This window comes from Mobula birostris, chromosome 3 (assembly GCF_030028105.1).
Source record: "Mobula birostris isolate sMobBir1 chromosome 3, sMobBir1.hap1, whole genome shotgun sequence".
NCBI lineage: Eukaryota > Metazoa > Chordata > Chondrichthyes > Myliobatiformes > Myliobatidae > Mobula > Mobula birostris.
This window is the reverse complement of record NC_092372.1, coordinates 139,259,293-139,277,503: the sequence shown is the minus strand read 5'-3', so window position 1 is coordinate 139,277,503 and position 18,211 is coordinate 139,259,293. Positions and strand designations below refer to the sequence as shown.

Genomic DNA, 18,211 nt, shown 5'->3' with positions numbered 1-18,211 from the left:
AGCCTCAGCATCACATCCCTGCTCTTGTAATCTAGACCTCTTGAAATGAATGCTAACATTGCATTTGCCTTCCTCACCACCAACTCTACCTGCAAGTTAATCTTTAGGCTATTCTGCACAAGGATTCCCAAGTCCCTTTGGATCTCAGAGTTTTGGATTCTCTCCCCATTTAGAAAATAGTCTGCACATTTATTTCTACTACCAAGGTGAATGACCATGCATTTTCCAACATTGTATTTCATTTGCCACTTTCTTGCCCATTCTTCTGTCCAACTCCTACCTGCATTGTATCTGTTTCCTCAACACTACCTGCCGCTCCACCAATCTTCATATCATCTGCAAACTTGTCAAAAATTCATCTATTCTATCATCTAAATTATTGTTATACAGCATAAAAAGAAGAGGTCCCAACACTGACCCCTGTGGAACACCCAAGTCACTGGCAGCCAACCAGAAAAAGATCCATTTATTTCCATTCACTGCCTCCTGCCAAACAGCCAATGCTCTAACCACAATGGTAAGTTTCCTGTAATACCATTGGCTTTCAACTTGGTATGTAGCCTCATATGTGGCACATTGTCAAAGGCATTCTGAAAGTCCAAATATACAACATCCACCGCATCTATCCTATATGTAATCTCTTCAAAGAATTTCAATAGGTTCGTTAGGCAAGTTTTTCCCTTAAGGAATCCATGCTGACTTTGTCCTACTTTATCCTGTGTCACCAAGTACTCCATAACTTCATCCTTAACAATTGACTTCAAAATCTTCCCAGCCACTGAGGTCAGGCTAACTGATCTATAATTTCTTTTCTGCTGCCTTCCTCCTCTCTAAAGAGTGGAGTGACATTTGCAATTTTCCAGTCCTCTGGCATCATGCCAGCATCTAATAAGTTTTGAAAGATCATTACTAATGCCACCACAATCTCTACCACTAGCTATTTTAGAATCCTAGGGTGCAGTTCATCTGGTCCGGATGAGATGTAACTTTGGGTCTTTCAGCTTTTTGCGCACCTTCTCCCTTGTAATAGTAACTGCACTCACTTCTCTTCCCTCACACCCTTAAACATCTGGCACACTGCTAGTATCCTCCACAGTGAAGACTGATGCAAAATACTCACTTAATTCATTTGCCATCTCCATGTCCCCTGTTATTATTTCTCCATCCTCATTTTCTAGTGGTTCTATATCCACTCTCATCTCTCTTTTATTTTTTACATATTTGAAAAAGCTTTTACTATCCACTTTGATATTGTTTGTTAGCTTGCTTTCAGATTTCATCTCTTTCCTCCTAATGATTCTTTTAGTTGCCCTCTGTAGGGTTTTAAAAGCTTCCCAATTCACTGTCTTCCCACTAATTTTTGCTTTGTTGTATGCACTCTTTTTTGCTTTTATGTTAGCTTTGACTTCTGTTGTCAGCCATGGTTGTAATATTTTGCCATTTGAGTATTTCTTTGTTTTTGGAATACATCTGTCCTGCACCTTCCTTACTTCTCCTAGAAACTCATGGATAAAGAAGCCATTCAAGATGCCCGCATTTATTGGCTGGGACTTTGAGTAAAAAAGTTTACGTTGCAGAGATACAAAGCCTTGGTTCTGCACCTGGAAAATTGTGTGCAGCTTTGGTCACCAGGTGGTAGGAAAGATATGGAGTTTTTGGAGAGGTTGTAGAAGAGGATCACCAGGATGTTGCCTGGATGGAGTATAATAGAGTTTGGACAAACTTCGATTGTTTTCTCTCTAGTATCTGATGCTGAGGGATGACTTGATACAAGTATATAAAATTATGCAGCAGGCCTGGCCTGCTGCATTCACCAGCAACTTTTATGTGTGTTGCTTGAATTTCCAGCATCTGCAGAATTCCTGTTGTTTGCATATAAAATTATGAATGGATTTGGGTAGTGTAGAAAACTGGTGTCATTTTCCAGGATGGAAATGTCAAATATTAAGAGTACAGCTTCAAAGTGGAGATGGGAGAGGTTTAAAGGAAATTCGTGAGGCAGCGTTTTTGCATAGTTGGGTAACTACCTGGTTCACGCTGCCAGGGGAGGTGGTGGAAGCAGTTATGTGAGCCGTGTCGAACAAACATTTGGACACATGAACAGGCAGAGAATGGAGGAACAGTCTTCATGCACAGGGAATTGGGATTATATCAGTTTGGCATCATGGTTGTGTACCAAAGGCTCTGTTCCTACATTGTACAGTTCTATATATTTACTTTCCTATGTTCGGTAAGGTACCTTTTCAATATACTGCATATATAAAAAAAGCACATAGCATTCTGTCCCCAACATCTCAAGGCATGCAAGTCAAAGTGCCCTGTCCTCCTGCTCCTTCCATATTCCAGGCTTAACTAGGTGCCTCCCAACATTGCAGCCAGTCCATACTGGAGAACAGAGCAAGTGTAAGCTACCATTTGCCACAAGCACCCTCAACATGTCATATTCGTTCAGAAAGGCTTAAAATCTCAGGCCTTTAGAGTTATATTGAAAAATGTATGTTCCAATGCAGAGTGAAACCAATTCCTAGATAACTAGTCAGCTCTCCATTCTGGACAGTTGTACTGCCTGAACCAGAAAGGACCTTTTCGAAGGGAGCCTCAACGTGACTATTCAATTTTCACTTCATTCTCACCTCACCACCCCATTGCAGACCTTACTGCTGATGTCATTAGCAGGCATCCTGCTTTTTGTCACTCTTGGTGCAGATGCTATGTAAACTCACCTCCTCTGGCTCAATGAGTTTGAACTCCATGCCACGGCCTGTCCAGGCAATAAAGTGCGAGTTTGCTGGATCGTCCAGTAGAGCCACTAGGAACTGCCAGAGCTGGAGGGAGCCTCTGCGCTGGTAAGTAGGTCCTTCCCGGTATATGCCTGGCTCCTGCTTGATGTCACCTGTAGAAGCAATAGCCACCATTGAAACAACAATAACATGAAGCAGACAAAATTTATTTTGATCAGAATTCAGAAAAGGCCAGCACATTGTCATTGCTCATCCATCCTTTTATTACCGTGACATTTTCAACATTCCCTTGAGCAGGTTTCCATATTACCTATATACCTGAATCCATCAACCTTCATCCCAACTTACTCTTTTATCCATGGATTTTGTAATGCTGACCTACATTCACTCTGAGTTCTCAGCAGAGGTTTCAAATCAGACCATGGTGTTTCACACTTATTTCTTGCTTGTTTCATTCCCACATGTTACAACCCTCCAAGATTTCACAGCTCTTCTAATGTTTCCTTCTTAAGAACAAAATCGTAAGAATAGGCCATTCGGACCATCAAGTCAATGGAAGCTCTTAGTAGTACAAATGAGTCAAACCCATTCCGCAAAGTATTCTCCTTCAAATATGTAACCAAATCCCCTTAATTGGCCCTGATTGATTCTCTTTTCATTACAGCTAAAAGCAGTGTTTTCAGATCATAAATACACAACATCAAAAAAAAACTACAGATACCTTTGTAACTTTTGATCAAAATTTTGAACCTGCATCTCCTGGATTTTACTCCATTGGTTGATGGGGCAGCTTCTTTCTATTCATCCTATCTAATCCAGCCATAATCTTGTACACCTCCATCACATCCACTCAACCAACTTTGATGCAAGGAGAACAATCCCAGTTTCTCCAGTCTAACTTTATTCATGTAATTTTACCAATAAATTAGTCGTTTTATATAAAGATTGGGCATAAGATCTGCAGAACAACACATGCTTGCTCTATGTGAAGCTCATTGGCAAGATAATGATATTCACTTTGCTCCCTTTGAATGGAAAGCAGATGTCATGGAGCCGAATTTTGTGGGCAAGAAATCTAGTGTCATCTAAAATGGACTTGTTCCAAGATCTGAAGTTACACTGTGAAACTGAAGTACAAATGCTTAACCACACATATTCACTTAAAACTTCCCTCTCTGCTACGTGAGTAGGTTAATCCTTATATAGGTTAGTGGAGGAAGTAATTTTAGGTGAATGTACCGACTGTTAATAGATCCCATCGCTTGATGCCTGGGAGTTTAAAGCAAACTTGCTACACTTAGAATTCAGTTGGAAGTTGCAGAATAGATGTCAATATCAAAGTTAAGATGTTGCTGTGTTCCCATCAGGTTCCAGTTATTCTGATTTTAAAAAAGTGCTTTCACTTAGTACCGCATTGTCCAAGTTTAATGTTTTTTTAAAATTTCATATCTTGTATCTGGGGCTCAAGGAACAGCAATAGTGCAATGGTTTAAAGATTTAATTTAACCCTACTGAATATATTGACCATGAATATAAAAGATTTGCTTTTATTCATTTGTATGTATTTTTAAAATTATGAATAAAGTTTATTTTTGAAATAAATAAAGAATAAACCAAACAAGTTACGTGTCTGGTGAAGAGCAGGACCCCTCCTCGTCACATCCATGAGGTACGCATCTACATCAGCTGGAAGATCAGAAATCAATGAAAGGTGCACTTTGGTCTGCTTTAAACGCACTGTTTTTTCAGTGCAAGGCACTGCGAACAATTGAAACCGCAGCATAGTTCAGGACTATGAAACCGTGCAGCAACCACAAACCACTGCCTGAGAGAGTCCACAACGTAAGGCCACCACTATGCTGCACACTGAGGACCTACATCAAATCCTATCCAACCCATTGTTCTTTGAGTGCATGTAAAATTAAAAATGATCTCATGCTGAATTATATATACAATATATAAAAAAAATATTATATAGCAATCTGTCCTCAAGAGCCCAAGGCATTGAAGCCAAGTACCCTGTCCTTCCATGTTCCAGGCTTAACTGAACAGCTCCCAACATTGCAGTGTGTCCACACTGGAAAACAGAGAAGGTGTTTTATTTGTCAGAAACACCACCAACATGTCACATTTGTTCAGCTAAGGCTTAAAGTCTCAGGCTATTAGAGATAGCTTCACCAATAAAAGTATGTTCAAATGCAGAGAGAAACCAATTCCTAGTTAACTAGTCAGCTCTCCATTCTGGACAGCTGTATTGCCTGAATTAGGAAGGACCTTTTCGAAGGGAGCTACAACCTGAATATTCAGTTTTCACCATTCTCCCCTCATCACCCCACCCCAGACCCCTCTGCTGGAATTATTCAGTTTGTACAGTGTATAGTGAGATATGAATACATTATACCATATACAGACGATTCTTACATTATAACCATTTGGGTAAAGGAAATTTTCCATTACAAAATTCACAAATCACTTCAGAAAATTTGCAAATAAAATTCACTCTTGCAGAATTTATGAGAAAAGTAGTAAAGAAATAAACATAGCTTTCTTTTAAACTCGTGTTTCTTGAAGATGACAGGGCTTTGCATTAGAGGGGTCAACTGTATTACTAGATTTATGAGTATAGTTTTGAAAAGAAACAACAACTATCTTAAAAAGAAGAATGTTTCAGATGATAGAAAAGATCACCCGTGAGGCGACTCAGATATCCTTCTACTAACAGCTTTTGGAACTTCTGCATCGCCTGTATACTGAGGGAGTGCAGATGACATTGAAAGCCAGCAAAAAGCTCAGCAGAGCCAGTGACATTGAGATCCTGCCAATGTTAACAGCAGGACCTCATTATCCTTTCTGTTCCATTTCCCACCTGGCAGACAGCCAAATCAACAGCCCAGCTCGTGGTGTGGATGGATCTCCAGCTGTAGCAGGCTGTAACTGGGGACATCTGTAGATGATCCCCTGATGGAGAGAGAAGGCTGCTCTAGGAAAGTGGTGGAGGAAAGAGGACAGTAGTTAATTGGTGGGAAGTCATCAATTTGCCTAGGATAGAGGAAGGGAAAGGACAAAGACTTCCTGCTTTATCTTGATCCATAAGGATTATTGTTTAATGATTTTCTCTAAGCACCTCCTTCCCATTGTTTTCCCAAGACTTAAACTACCTGACTGACCTCCATACTATTGAGTGACTTGGAACCCTTTGCTCTGTTAAAGGTAGAATTGTTACTGCCACTCTCCTCTATCTTAGAAAGGGGAATTGGACACATAATTCTTTTACAGTAATGCCTCTATGTTCCTGACTCCCCTCCTTGCATGGATTTATTGTGTTTCTAAAAATACCTGATAATTTGATGAAAGGGTTACATACCAGACCGCTTAGTGATCCTTTTCTATCAAAATACTGACTGACCTGATGTACACCTCCCTCATTTCCTGTTTATATTTCCTTCATATTGTTCATGAATTCTACGCAGAATTCTCCCATGCCTAATGTTACTTTAGAAGACCTATCATTTTATCTCCCTAATATGTTTTTTTTCATGAACTAGACTGTTAAATAATAATACTGACAAGAAAATGTCTAAATGAACATGTCTACATAAGGAAGGAAATAGTTATGTCAAACTAGTTGAAGAAAAATTTTTTGGAGGGGGGCATAATTTGGGCAGCAACAGACAGGTCAATCATTGCCCAACAAGTACCCATTTCCCTTCTTGTGAAGGCTCATTCCATAACAGAAATGCTTGTCATTTGAAAGTTGTTTGATCAAAACAGAATTCCAGTAAGTTAGTCACAAAGAGCACATATTATTTCAGAAATGATAGATGTTTGTGGAAGATATTAAATATTTTAGTGATAATGCTAAAGACATTATGCTAATCACAATTGGATTTCCCATACGCTGAATCTTTATTTGCTGTTTACTAATAGAGTGGACCTTTTCCTGGAGAATAAACATGTCATTCACAAAGAACAGCAACAGCATTTCTATTGTAATTGTTTTTATTGATGAGGGGAAAGACAGCTGGCCAAAATTGTATATTTGAAAACAAATATTCACTGTTATGTTATTTGATAATTTGCAAGTTTATATCAATATTGAACAATATTTTCATTCTTGTTACAACTGTTAATATCACATTTCCTCAAAATAAATGTTTTAACCCTCTATCTCACCAATGCCTTGATTTCCTTCATTCCTAAGGTCCTCCACATTGCTTTTATCCCTTACATCCAAGTGCTAGTCTCTACCACAGTTCTACATGAATCTTTCCAATAGGCTCTTGTATCTCTCTTAGCAATGAAATACATTGAAACTGAATCTTACTTTTAAGCATTATCTTCTCCAGTTGTTTGACCATAGTCTAGGACACTAGGACATCTTTAGTCAAGTAAGTTCATCTTGCCTATTTTTTCATATCTCTATTCCTATCCTCTTTTAAAAAATCTAAATTTTTAGTGCAGCCTTTTACTGATTCCAACTTCCTTACTTTGGATTCATATTCAATTTTCCTTAGGTCTCCCAGATACATTTGGAAGATTTATTTCCTGTGAAAGTGCATAATGCATCAATGTAGTGCTACTGACAGATTAAAAACATCACGAGCAGCTATAGCTTCCCCTTCAGCAAGTATCAATGTCATTTCAAATCATGACTCAACAATCATGTGCCCTTTGATCAAATGGATCTCTAACAATAGAAGTTTGGAAACATGCTGCTGAAAGGATTAATTGTGTGTAGGTGAAAGCATTGGGGTAGAAGGACAACAACAGATGCAAAATGCAAAAGGAAATGAATAATTCCTCTCTCTTGAAATCACAAGATGGGTACTTAACAACATGTGAAATGTGCTTAGTTAAAATGATGCAAGACCATAAGACATAGGAACAGAATTTGGCATTCGTCCATCTAGTCTGTTCTCCCCATTTCATTGTGGCCGATTTATTATCCCTCTCAACCTCATTTACTCTATTTAGAAATACAGTGAGGAATAGACCTTTTCAGTTCTTTGAGCCACACCAGTCAGCAACCCCTGACAACCCAGATTTAATCCTAACCTAATCATGGGACAATTTACAATGACCAATTCACCTATGTGGTATGTCTTTGCACAGTAGGAGAAAACTGGAGCACCCAGAGAAAACCCATACATTCCACCAGGTGGACTTTAAGAGACTTCTTACAGAGAATGATGGGATTGAACTCCAAACTCCAGTGCCTCAAGCTGTAATAGCATCATACTAAGCATTCTCCTACCTTCTCCCCATAACCTTTGAGGCTTTCACTAATCAAGAACCTTTAAACCTCTGCTTTGAATATATCCAATGATTGGCCTCAGCTGTCTGTGGTAGTTAATTCCAGACTCACCACCCTCTGTTTAAAGAAATTCCTCATCTCTGCTGTAAAGGGACACCCTTGTATTCTGAGGCTGTGACATTTTGCCCTGGAGTTCCCCTATGTTGGAAACATCCTTTCCAAATCTATTCTATGTGGGTTTTTCAATATTCAATAGGTTTCAATTAGATCACCCCCCCCCCCCACATTCTTCTAAACACCAGCGAGTACAGGCCAAGAACCATCAAACTCTCTTCATACATTAAACCTTTCATTCCTGGAATCATTCTCATGAACTTCCTCTGGGCTCTCTCCAATGGCAATCCTTTCTTAGATAATGGGCCCAAAACCATTCATAATACTCCAAGTGTGGTCGGACCAATGCATTCTGATGCCTTAGCATTACATCCTTCATTTTATATTCAAGTTCTCTAGAAATGAATGATAACATTGCATTTGTCTTCCCCTTCTTTACTAATGAATTAACCTGTAAGTTAAGCTTTAGGAAATCTTGCAGAGACCTCCCAAGTCCCTTTACACCTCTGATTTCTGAATTTGCTCCCTATTTAGAAAATAGTCTACACCTTTAATCCTTCTGCAAAAGTGCATAGCCATAAACTTCCCTACACTATATTCCATCTGCCATTTCTTTTCCCTAAATCCTTCTGTAGATTACCTGCTTCCTCAACACTACCAACCCTTTCACCTACCTTTGTATTGTCTGCAGTTTTGGCCGCAAAGCATTCAGTCAATTCAGTCATTCAAATCATTGACATATAATGTGAAAAGAAGTGGTCACAATACCAACCCCTGCAGAATGCCAGTAGTCACTGGCAACCAACCAGAGTAGGTCCCCTTTATTCCCACTCTTCGCCTCATGCCAGTCAGCCTACCTTCTATCCATGCTAATATCTTTGCAGTAATACCATGGGCTCTTATCTGTTCAGCAGCTTCATCAAAGGCTTCTGAAAATCCAAGTAAACAATACCCATTGACTCTCGTTTGCCTATCCAACTTGTTATTTCCTTGAAGAATTACAACTGATTTGTGAGGCAAGATTTCCCCATACGGAAACCATGCTGACTTTGCTGCATTCTATCATGTGGCTCCAAGCACCCTGAAACCCCATCCTTAATAATCCAACATATTACAACTTATGATGGCTACCAAATTAAGGCATGATATGCCTTCCAGCATCTTCACTTTGTCTGCTACAAAAGGCAAGATCTCTCAGTGGCCTTTCAGATTCCATTCATATTCTGAACGTCTGTCTGTGGCCTCTTCTAATGCCACAATGAGGCCAAACTTAGTTTGGAGGAGCAACACCACTTATCAGTCTGGGCAGCCTGCAACTTGATAGCATGAATATCAGTTTCACTAACTAACTTCCAGTAATCATTCCCCTCCCCCTACTCTTTCTTCCATTCCCCATTCTGGTTACCCTCTCTTCCCTTCTCGTCCTCATCTACCTGTCACCACCCTCTGGTTGCTCTCCTCCTATGATCCACTGTCCTCTCCTATTAGATTTTTTTCTTCAGTTCTTTACTTCTTCTACCTAAGAACTCCCATCTTCTTATTCCATCCCCACTCACCTACCCAACTACCCTACTCACATGGTCTCACCTATCACCAGCCAGCTTCTCCTCTACCTGCCCAACTTCTTATTCTGGCTTCTCTCCTCTTCCTTTCCAGTCCTGATGAAGGGTCTTGGCCTGAAATGTCAATTCTTTATTCCTCTCCATAGATGCAGCCTTGCTTGCTGAGTTCCTCCAGCATTTTGTGTGTGTTGCTCAAGATTTCCAGCATCTGCAGAACCTTTTTGTATTTATAATTGCATGTTCAATTGCATGTGATGTCAACTAAATTTAAATTCTTTTATTTACAGATGGTACCCATTCTTCAAATATGGTACTCAAATAACAATGCAAAGCCTATTTGTTACAGGAATTCCTTTAGTTTTTCATCTGATTTGTTTTCGTTTCAAGTATCATATAACCAAATTCTTGCAAATGGACAACAAAGGATATAATTTTACCAATAAAAAGCAAGCATGGCATTCAGACTTCTGATACATAATTACATCTGGTAGTCTGACCAACTGAATCTAAAAGGAAAATCTTCCCTGTCCATCCATCCAAGTGAACATCATCTCCATTTCTTCAATTCAGTGAATGTTTTCATGAACTATTCCCTCTCAACAGTATTATCAACTCAAAAATATCAACATCATACAACTTGTACTCTCACACCACCGTAGCCTCATATATACTGTATCACCATGCAAAGAGATATCATTGCTGGGAAGTTCCTCAGATGGACCTCCGATTGACAACTGTAAATCCAGTCAGGGGTTATTGGAGATAAGTTACTCTAGTGTCTCTCTGAACTTCCACTAATCTTTAGCTAAACTTAGCATAGACAATCCAGGTGAGATTCATAGCATATTGTTCTAAAAAAGTAATTTTGGATAAAATGTCTTCCAGTTTTTAAACATAACTCATATTTTCCCGGGATGTGGAAATTCATCCTAATACAAACACAAAGAAACAAAGGAAGAATGCAATTCTGGAATCTGGAGGAAAGAGTGAGCTACTGGAAAAAACTCAGCAGGTAATGCAGAGAAATGGACTATTGAGGTTTTAGGTCGGGATCTTTCACGTTGAATTCCTCCATCAACTTTTTCATTGCAATTTAAGCTCAATTTGGTTTGTAGAAATATGTGCTCACCCCAAACAATAAATCCTATTTTTCACATGGTAAAGTGTTAAAATTAAGGGTAGATTGACTTACTGTCAAACTTTTCAGGAACTACACAGGTGTCATCATAAAAGTGTCTAGGACCTTTTTCATACATGCAACCTGTGGGTATAAGGAAAGAGACAATTACCAAAAGCTCACATTAGGATTAGTTTCCTTTCTGAGCAATATCCCTCTGGTTCACTAGGTGAAACAAGACAGGTTAATTCTCCTGGGCAGCCCTCTTGTTATCCCAGCTTTTTATGAGAATTATGCATCATTTGCAATTAGAAACCCATTTTTAAAGGCATTATGCCAGTAGTTTTGGTGACATAGCTGACAGTGGGCTAAATGACTGTAAAGGGAACTCGACTTACAGGGATTGGGTGCAATGTGGAACCTGGAGAGTGCATTCCTCTATGTATCTCCTCTTTCCATGAAGGCAAGCATCATGGCATACTCCATGTTAAAGGCATTTTATTATCAAACACTCTCTGACAAGAGTAGAAATCATTAAGTGATGGAATATTTCCTTGCAGGTCATTCACAGATTACAGCTACGGCAGTCCAATATTGTGTTTCTGAAGACATACAATACAGCCAATTCTCCATGACTTCCCCCACTCCACTTCAAATGCACACCCAGCAAAACACAACGCAACAAGTTAGTGAGTGAATAAAACACTTGTGTAAAATGGTAATAACTTTATGTGATACTGAAAGTAGAATGTTACTAAACGATGTAAGAGACCAAACTCCGGCCATTACACTGACCCTCATCAAAAGGGTTGATCAGTGCACTGTTAAAGTAAACTGAAAATTGTTCTGTGCTATGTAGGGACATCAAGACTTCCTCTAAGTAAACAGTACATTTTAGGAAACGTTGAGATTGCAAAATATTTATTTTATTGCAATGTTTACATTCCTGAAGTACTTGCATGGCCCGCATTTAAAATATACATTTACCAGACATGCACAGAAAGAACAAAATTTTTAAAAAAACAGTCCAGCTAATACTCATAAAAACACTAAAAATACACTATTATTTCCTTCCAGTTGAAATATTGAGTTTCAGGGACAATGTTTTGACTTTAACTTTCCTGTTGACAACAGATTTCTTGACTCCATTGCAATCAAAGAAATAAACAATCCTGAAGGAGGCAATTTGAAGTTACAAAGTTTTGTAAACTCACTTTAAGGATGCGAGTGATTAGGGATGCTTCATTTGAGTGGAAGACTATAATTGTTGACTTCCGGGATAAATAATAATGCCATGATTTGTTGCAAATCTTGTTATGACAAATTTATACAAATTTTGAGAAAAAAGGTTAACTTACTGTTAATGTCACTGAAGTGATCATTACTACTTAAAGTATAATGTTAGATAGAGACAAATACACAAGCACAGGAATAGACTATGAGGCCGTCAAACCTGTCCTGTTATTCAGCGGGATCGTGATTGATCTGTCTCAGACCTCTTCTATGTCACCTCCATGTGGTCCTCAATTCCAAATTCTTTCAAAAGGTTAGCCACCTCCTCTTAAGATCCACCCTCCAAAACTCCAAAGATTTATCCATCTCTGAGAGAAGAAATCCCTATGCACCTCAGTTTGAGACAACCACTTCCTGTCTTGCAATTCTGCCCCTGGTTTGAGACTCTCCCATTATTGGAATCATCATAATATATACCTTGTCATGCCCCCTTGGGAACTTTTCTGTATTAATGAGAATATGCCTCCTTTTCAGAACCCTAAAAAATATAGATCTAACATTGTTAGCCAATGGTCATAATCATTTCTCATCTCAATTACTAGCCAACTGAATTTCTTCTGGATTACCTCGAACGCTAGTATGACCTTTCTTAAATAAGGAAAGCAAAACTGTGCACAATGTTCAGATCACCAACATCCTTATAGGGTGTGTGTATATATATATAATCCAAGTTTATACAGGACAAATATTTCACAGTAATGTTATAAATAAAAGAGAGCAAGAATTTTTAATTTATCCCTAATATTCAAATGCGGTTCAAAGAATTTAAATTTAAAACAACAACTCTCCTTTTAGGGTGGAGCTAAGTCCCACAGTCACTGTTCTCTGAGGGAGCGTGAGGTGACTGAGGGAGTATGAGGTGACTGGATACCTTCCTAGTTGGAGTCCTGAAATGGGTGGCCACAGCCCTGAGTGGAAGCCTAAGGTGAGCAGCTCCTGTCCTCCGTGGAACTTTGCTTTGGACAGTCAACAATTGATAAATCTGTTGTTTTACAACAAGTGTCAATGAATCATGCAGTAATCTGCATATGCAAAATTACATATGGTACAAAGGACATCTGTGAGCATTGAGTATGAATATTTAAAAAGAACACTTAGATAGGTTTATTGAAATTAAACGTGTTGCTGAGAATGGATACTTTACAACATTGCGGGCATTTTAATAAAGTTGTCACCTAAGTAGTGACATTGTTCCTCTCCGTGCCTTGTGGCACATTGGGCGGCAATCTTGCCGTTTCCTTGGCCATCTTTGTCTGCGTTTTATGAGGCCAAGTTGCTAGCTTGAAGCTCAACCCAGCACAGATGGAAAGCGTGCAAGGAGCCAACCAGATTCAAACCCAGGACCACTCACCTCAAAGTTCGCTGCGGATGCCACTACACCACTGGCCAGCAAGTTATGCCTTAAGGCCACCATAACTTGCAACCCTGTTGTAAACTTTCACCAATCATAGCTGTAACAACCCACTAACAGATCAGCCTTAAGTCTACTTGATAGTAATGCAGAGTGGTATCATTAATTGATTTTACCCTCACACAGGAAGATGATGACCCCGAGATCAACAAATTTTCAGGGATGAAAATGTGACAGAAAATCTCAAAGCCAAAATGAAAAGGCAAGAAAGTGAGGAAACTAATGAGCAGGCTTAATTAAAGAAGAACTTCATACTCTGAAAGCATCTTAATTAAAGACAATTGAATTTTCTTCACAAAAAGATAGCAATGAGTAATGTTCTAACCATACACTAGTATAAAGAGTAAAACATCACTGCACATGCATAGCCCTAAACACAGAAATACAAAAGCAGCTTTCAGTATTTTGACTCAATTACTATTATCCAATAGCACTTATATCTACTATACTGAAATGCCTTGAGAGGTTGGTGATGAAAAATATCAACTCCTGCCTGAGAAGTGATTCCTCTCCAATTTGCCTACCATCACTATAGGTCGAGAGCAGGTGTCATTTCATCGACTTTCACTCAACACTGGAACATCTGGACAGTGAAGATGCTTATGTCAGGATGCTCTTTTATGACTACAGCTCACCATTCAATACTATTATCCACTCAAAGTTAATCAATAAGCTCCAAGACCTTGGCCTCAATGCTTCCTTGTGTAATTGGATCCTCAATTTCCTTGCTTGCAGACCCCAGTCAGTTCAGATTGGCAAAAACATCTACTCCACAATCCCCATCAACACAGGTGCACCACAAGGCTGTGTGCTTAGCCTACTCTCCATTAGCTCTATACTTAAAACTAAGGCCAAGTACAGCTCCAATGCCATATTTAAGTTTGCAAGCAACACCACTGTGGTTGACTGAATCAAAGATGGTGATGGAGCGGCACATAGGAGGGAGACAGAAAATCTGGCCACATCAATAACAACCTCTCACTCAATGTCAGCAATACCAAGGAGCTGATTATTCAGGAGGGAGAAACCAGCGGTTCATGATGCAGATCTCACTGGAGGATCAGAGGTGGAGAGGGGCAGCAACTTTAAATTCCTCAGTATTATCATTTCAGAGGATCTGTTAATAGCGCGTAAGTACAATTATGAAGGAAGCACAACAGCGCCTCTACTTCCTCAGAAGTTTGTGAAGATTCAGCATAACATCCAAAACTATGACAAACTTCAAACTTATAGATGAGTGCTGGAGAGTACATTGACTGGCTGCATCATGGCCTGGTATTGAAACACCAATGCCCTTAAACAGAAAATCATACAAAAATAGTGGACACAGCCTAGTCCATCACAGGTAAAACTCTCCCCACCACAGAGCACATCTACTCAGAGTGCTGTTGTAGGAAGGCAGCATCCATCATCAAGTGCCTGCATCATCCAGGTCATGCTCTTTTTTCACTGCTACCATCAGGACAGTGGTACTGGAGTCTCAGGATTCCCACCAACAGGTTTAGAAACAATTATTGTCCCTCTTTTGAACCAGAGTGGAAAATTTCACTCAACTTCACACCCCATCACTGAAATGCTCCCACAACCTATGGACTTACTTTCAAGGATTCTTCAATTCATGTTATTGGGATTATTGGCACCCAATTGCCCACCACTGAGAACACCTACCATAAACGCTGCCTGGGAATGGCGAAAAGCACTATCAAGAATGCTTCTCACCCTAACCATGGACTTTTTACTCTCCTCCCATCTGGTAGACACTACAGGAGCCTCCACTCCTGCACCAGCAGGCACAGGAAGAGCTTTTACCCTGAGTCTGTGACCCTTCTGAACCTCACATCACAGTGCTAATTAGTATTGCACCTATATTGTACTGTCTCAGTACTTTTATATTTGTGCTGTAGCACTTACTTTTTTTCACAGTTATTTTGTAAATAACACTATTCTTTGCATTTCTGGCTAGATGCTAAAAGCATTTCATTGGCTTTGTATCTGTACTCAGCACAATGACAATAAAGTTGAATCTAATCTAATCTAATCCAATTTATTTATTTATTATTACTATTAATATTGTTATTATTTAATTTTTTTGCTTTTTCATTTGCATAGTTTGTTGTCTTTTGCATATTGGTTGTTTGTTCATCTCGTTAGGTGTGATCTTTCATTGATTCTATTGTGTTTCTTGGATTTATTGTGTATGCCTGCAAGAAAATGAATCTCACAGTTGGATATGGTGACATATCTGTACTTTGATAATAAATTTACTTTGAACTTTTCTGAATTTCCACAGGATGCACTTTTTTATCTTCTTTGGCTTAGTGACTAGAAATCAATTAACTGCAGAAAACTTCTATTATGTATAAAGTATTTTTACTGCTGTACCCTCAAAAAACCTCATGTTTTCTTGAAATAATTATGAAGGTCTAACCTTGTATGATTGTTTAACAATCTCCTTTGGTTAAATAAAACTGACATTCTTGCTGAGAAACCTCACTGCCGGTCATGGTGGTAAAAGGTTTCCGCTTGAGTGTCTGAGCAGTGCTTGCTCCCTTTGTGATATCCACTGGTAACTGCACAGTGCATTATCTAAACAGTATGAAGCTTGCAAATTAAACTAGCATTTCTTATTAGCAGGAGGCTGCCTCCTACAAAATAAGTCTTAGCTCTTTTTTTACCTAATTGCGAACTTGGAAAAAGCAGGAAAGCCTTCCATTTTCTAAATAATCTCTCTTCTACCTTTTAAGTAAACAGTAATGATGGGGACAAACAGCCTGTCCATCAAAAACACACCCTTCAGGCAAGCTGACAAATACACAACAGCTTGGATGAACCTCAGGTCCAAACCTGGTCAACTTTATCAATAGTCTCAGGTGGGACATTTGAGATTTCAAGATCACTAGGACTACGCATGGTGTAAAGTGCCGGACTGATCGTCACTGGTCAGATCTGTCCTCAAACTACACATTGGTCCATTGCATCACATGAAGCCAAAAGTCAGTATACAGTCTTTTAGCATCAGAAAACAAGCAAACTGAACATTATGATCAACTTGCAACCAGCTTCGATGACAAGCTGACATCCCGTGGACCCTTCACTGAAAGCACAACACAAAAGTGGGACTCGTTTAAAATTGTGGTGATGGAATCAACTTTATAACCCCTGACATCTGGAATCTCCACATACTGCTAGTATCTTCCACAGTGAAGACTGTTGCAAAATACTTATTCAGCTTGTCCGCAACATTGATGATTTGGAAGAAGGGACTGAGTGTAGCATAGCAAAATTTGCTGATGACACTAAACTGAGTGGAAAAGCAAATTGTACAGAGGATGTGGAGAGTCTGCAGTGGGATACAGATAGGTTAAGAGAGTGGGCCAAGGTCTGGCAGATGGAGTACAATGTTGGTAAATGCAAGATCATCCACTTTGGAAGGAATACTAGAAGAGCAGATTATTATTTAAATAGTGAAAGATTGCAGCATGCTGTTGTGCAGAGGGACTTGTTCATGAATCTCAAAAAGTTGGCTTGCAGGTACAACAAGTTATTAAGAAGGCAAAAGGAATGTTGGCCTTCATTGCAAGAGGGATTGAATTCAAGATTGAATTCACTGATTTATGCAATTGGCAATCGCCTCTAATCTGGGCCGACATTTACGTGCCAGGCGGCACCTAATTAATTAGCTTGTTTATTTTGGCTTTTTTCTTAAAGATGTGCTGGGTGCATCCCGGCTACCGCTGCACCACTGCATGCTTCGCGGCCCAGTATCGGTCCACGGCCCAGAGGTTGAGGATCACTGCTCTAATATTATTGGCTAGTTTAATTTTGTATTCCATTGTTACCTACTTAAAGACTTTTTTAGTTGCCTTCTGTTGGTTTTTAAAAGCTTCCCAATCCCCTAACTTCCCACTAATTTTTGCTCTATTATATGCCCTCTCTTTGGCTTTGACTTCCCTTGTTAGCCACAGTTGTGTCCTCTTTCCTTTAGAATACTTCTTCTGGTGGGATGTATATATCCTGTGCCCTCTGAGTTGCTTCCAGAAATTTCAGCCATTGTTGCTCTGCCATCATCCCTGCCAGTGTTCTTTTCCAATCAATTCTGGCCAGCTCCTCTCTCATGCCTCTGTTATTCCCTTTACTCCACTGTAATACTGATATATCCGAGTTTATCTTCTCCTTCTCAAATTTCAGGGTGAATTTTATCATATTATGAACACTGTCCCCTAAGGCAGGGGTAGGCAACCTTAAACACAAATGATTTTCTTTCATGCATTATTGATTAATTTGAGGCAAAACATAACTAGATGTATTTAAATAGATAATTCCCATATTTCAAGTTTTTTATGGCATTTATCTGGTCCACCATCCACTCATTAATATGCAATCCAGCCCAAGGAGGCAAAAAGGTTGCCCACCCCTGCTCTAAGGGCTCTTTTACCTTAAGCTCTCTAATCAATTCTGGTTCACTGCACAACACTCAATTCAGAATAGCTGATCCTAGTGGGATCTTCCATGAACAGCTCTAAAAAGCCAACTTGAAGGCACTCTAGAAACTCCCCCTCCTGGAATCCAACACCAACCTTATTTTCCAAATCTACCTACCAATTGAGTCCCTCGTGACTATTGTGTATTGTCCTTTTGGCATGCATGTTCTGTCTCCTGTTGTAATTTGTAGACAACTTTCTTACTATTATTTGAGGGTCTATGTACAACTCCCATCAA

General features: G+C 39.3%; 1 protein-coding gene across 3 annotated transcripts in view; it reads right to left on the bottom strand.

The window, feature by feature from the left end:
• etv1 (ETS variant transcription factor 1) overlaps positions 1–18,211 on the bottom strand; it is a 140,375-nt gene that overhangs the window by 18,789 nt on the left and 103,375 nt on the right. For 2 of the 3 annotated variants that reach the window (XM_072253387.1, XM_072253384.1), the window contains 2 exons: positions 10,864–10,932; positions 2,724–2,893 (listed from right to left, as the gene is read on the bottom strand). In XM_072253387.1, the coding sequence (XP_072109488.1) occupies positions 2,724–2,893; positions 10,864–10,932 (239 nt within the window). The remainder of the gene's footprint in view (positions 1–2,723; positions 2,894–10,863; positions 10,933–18,211) is intronic. The other variant, XM_072253385.1, reaches the window with a different exon arrangement.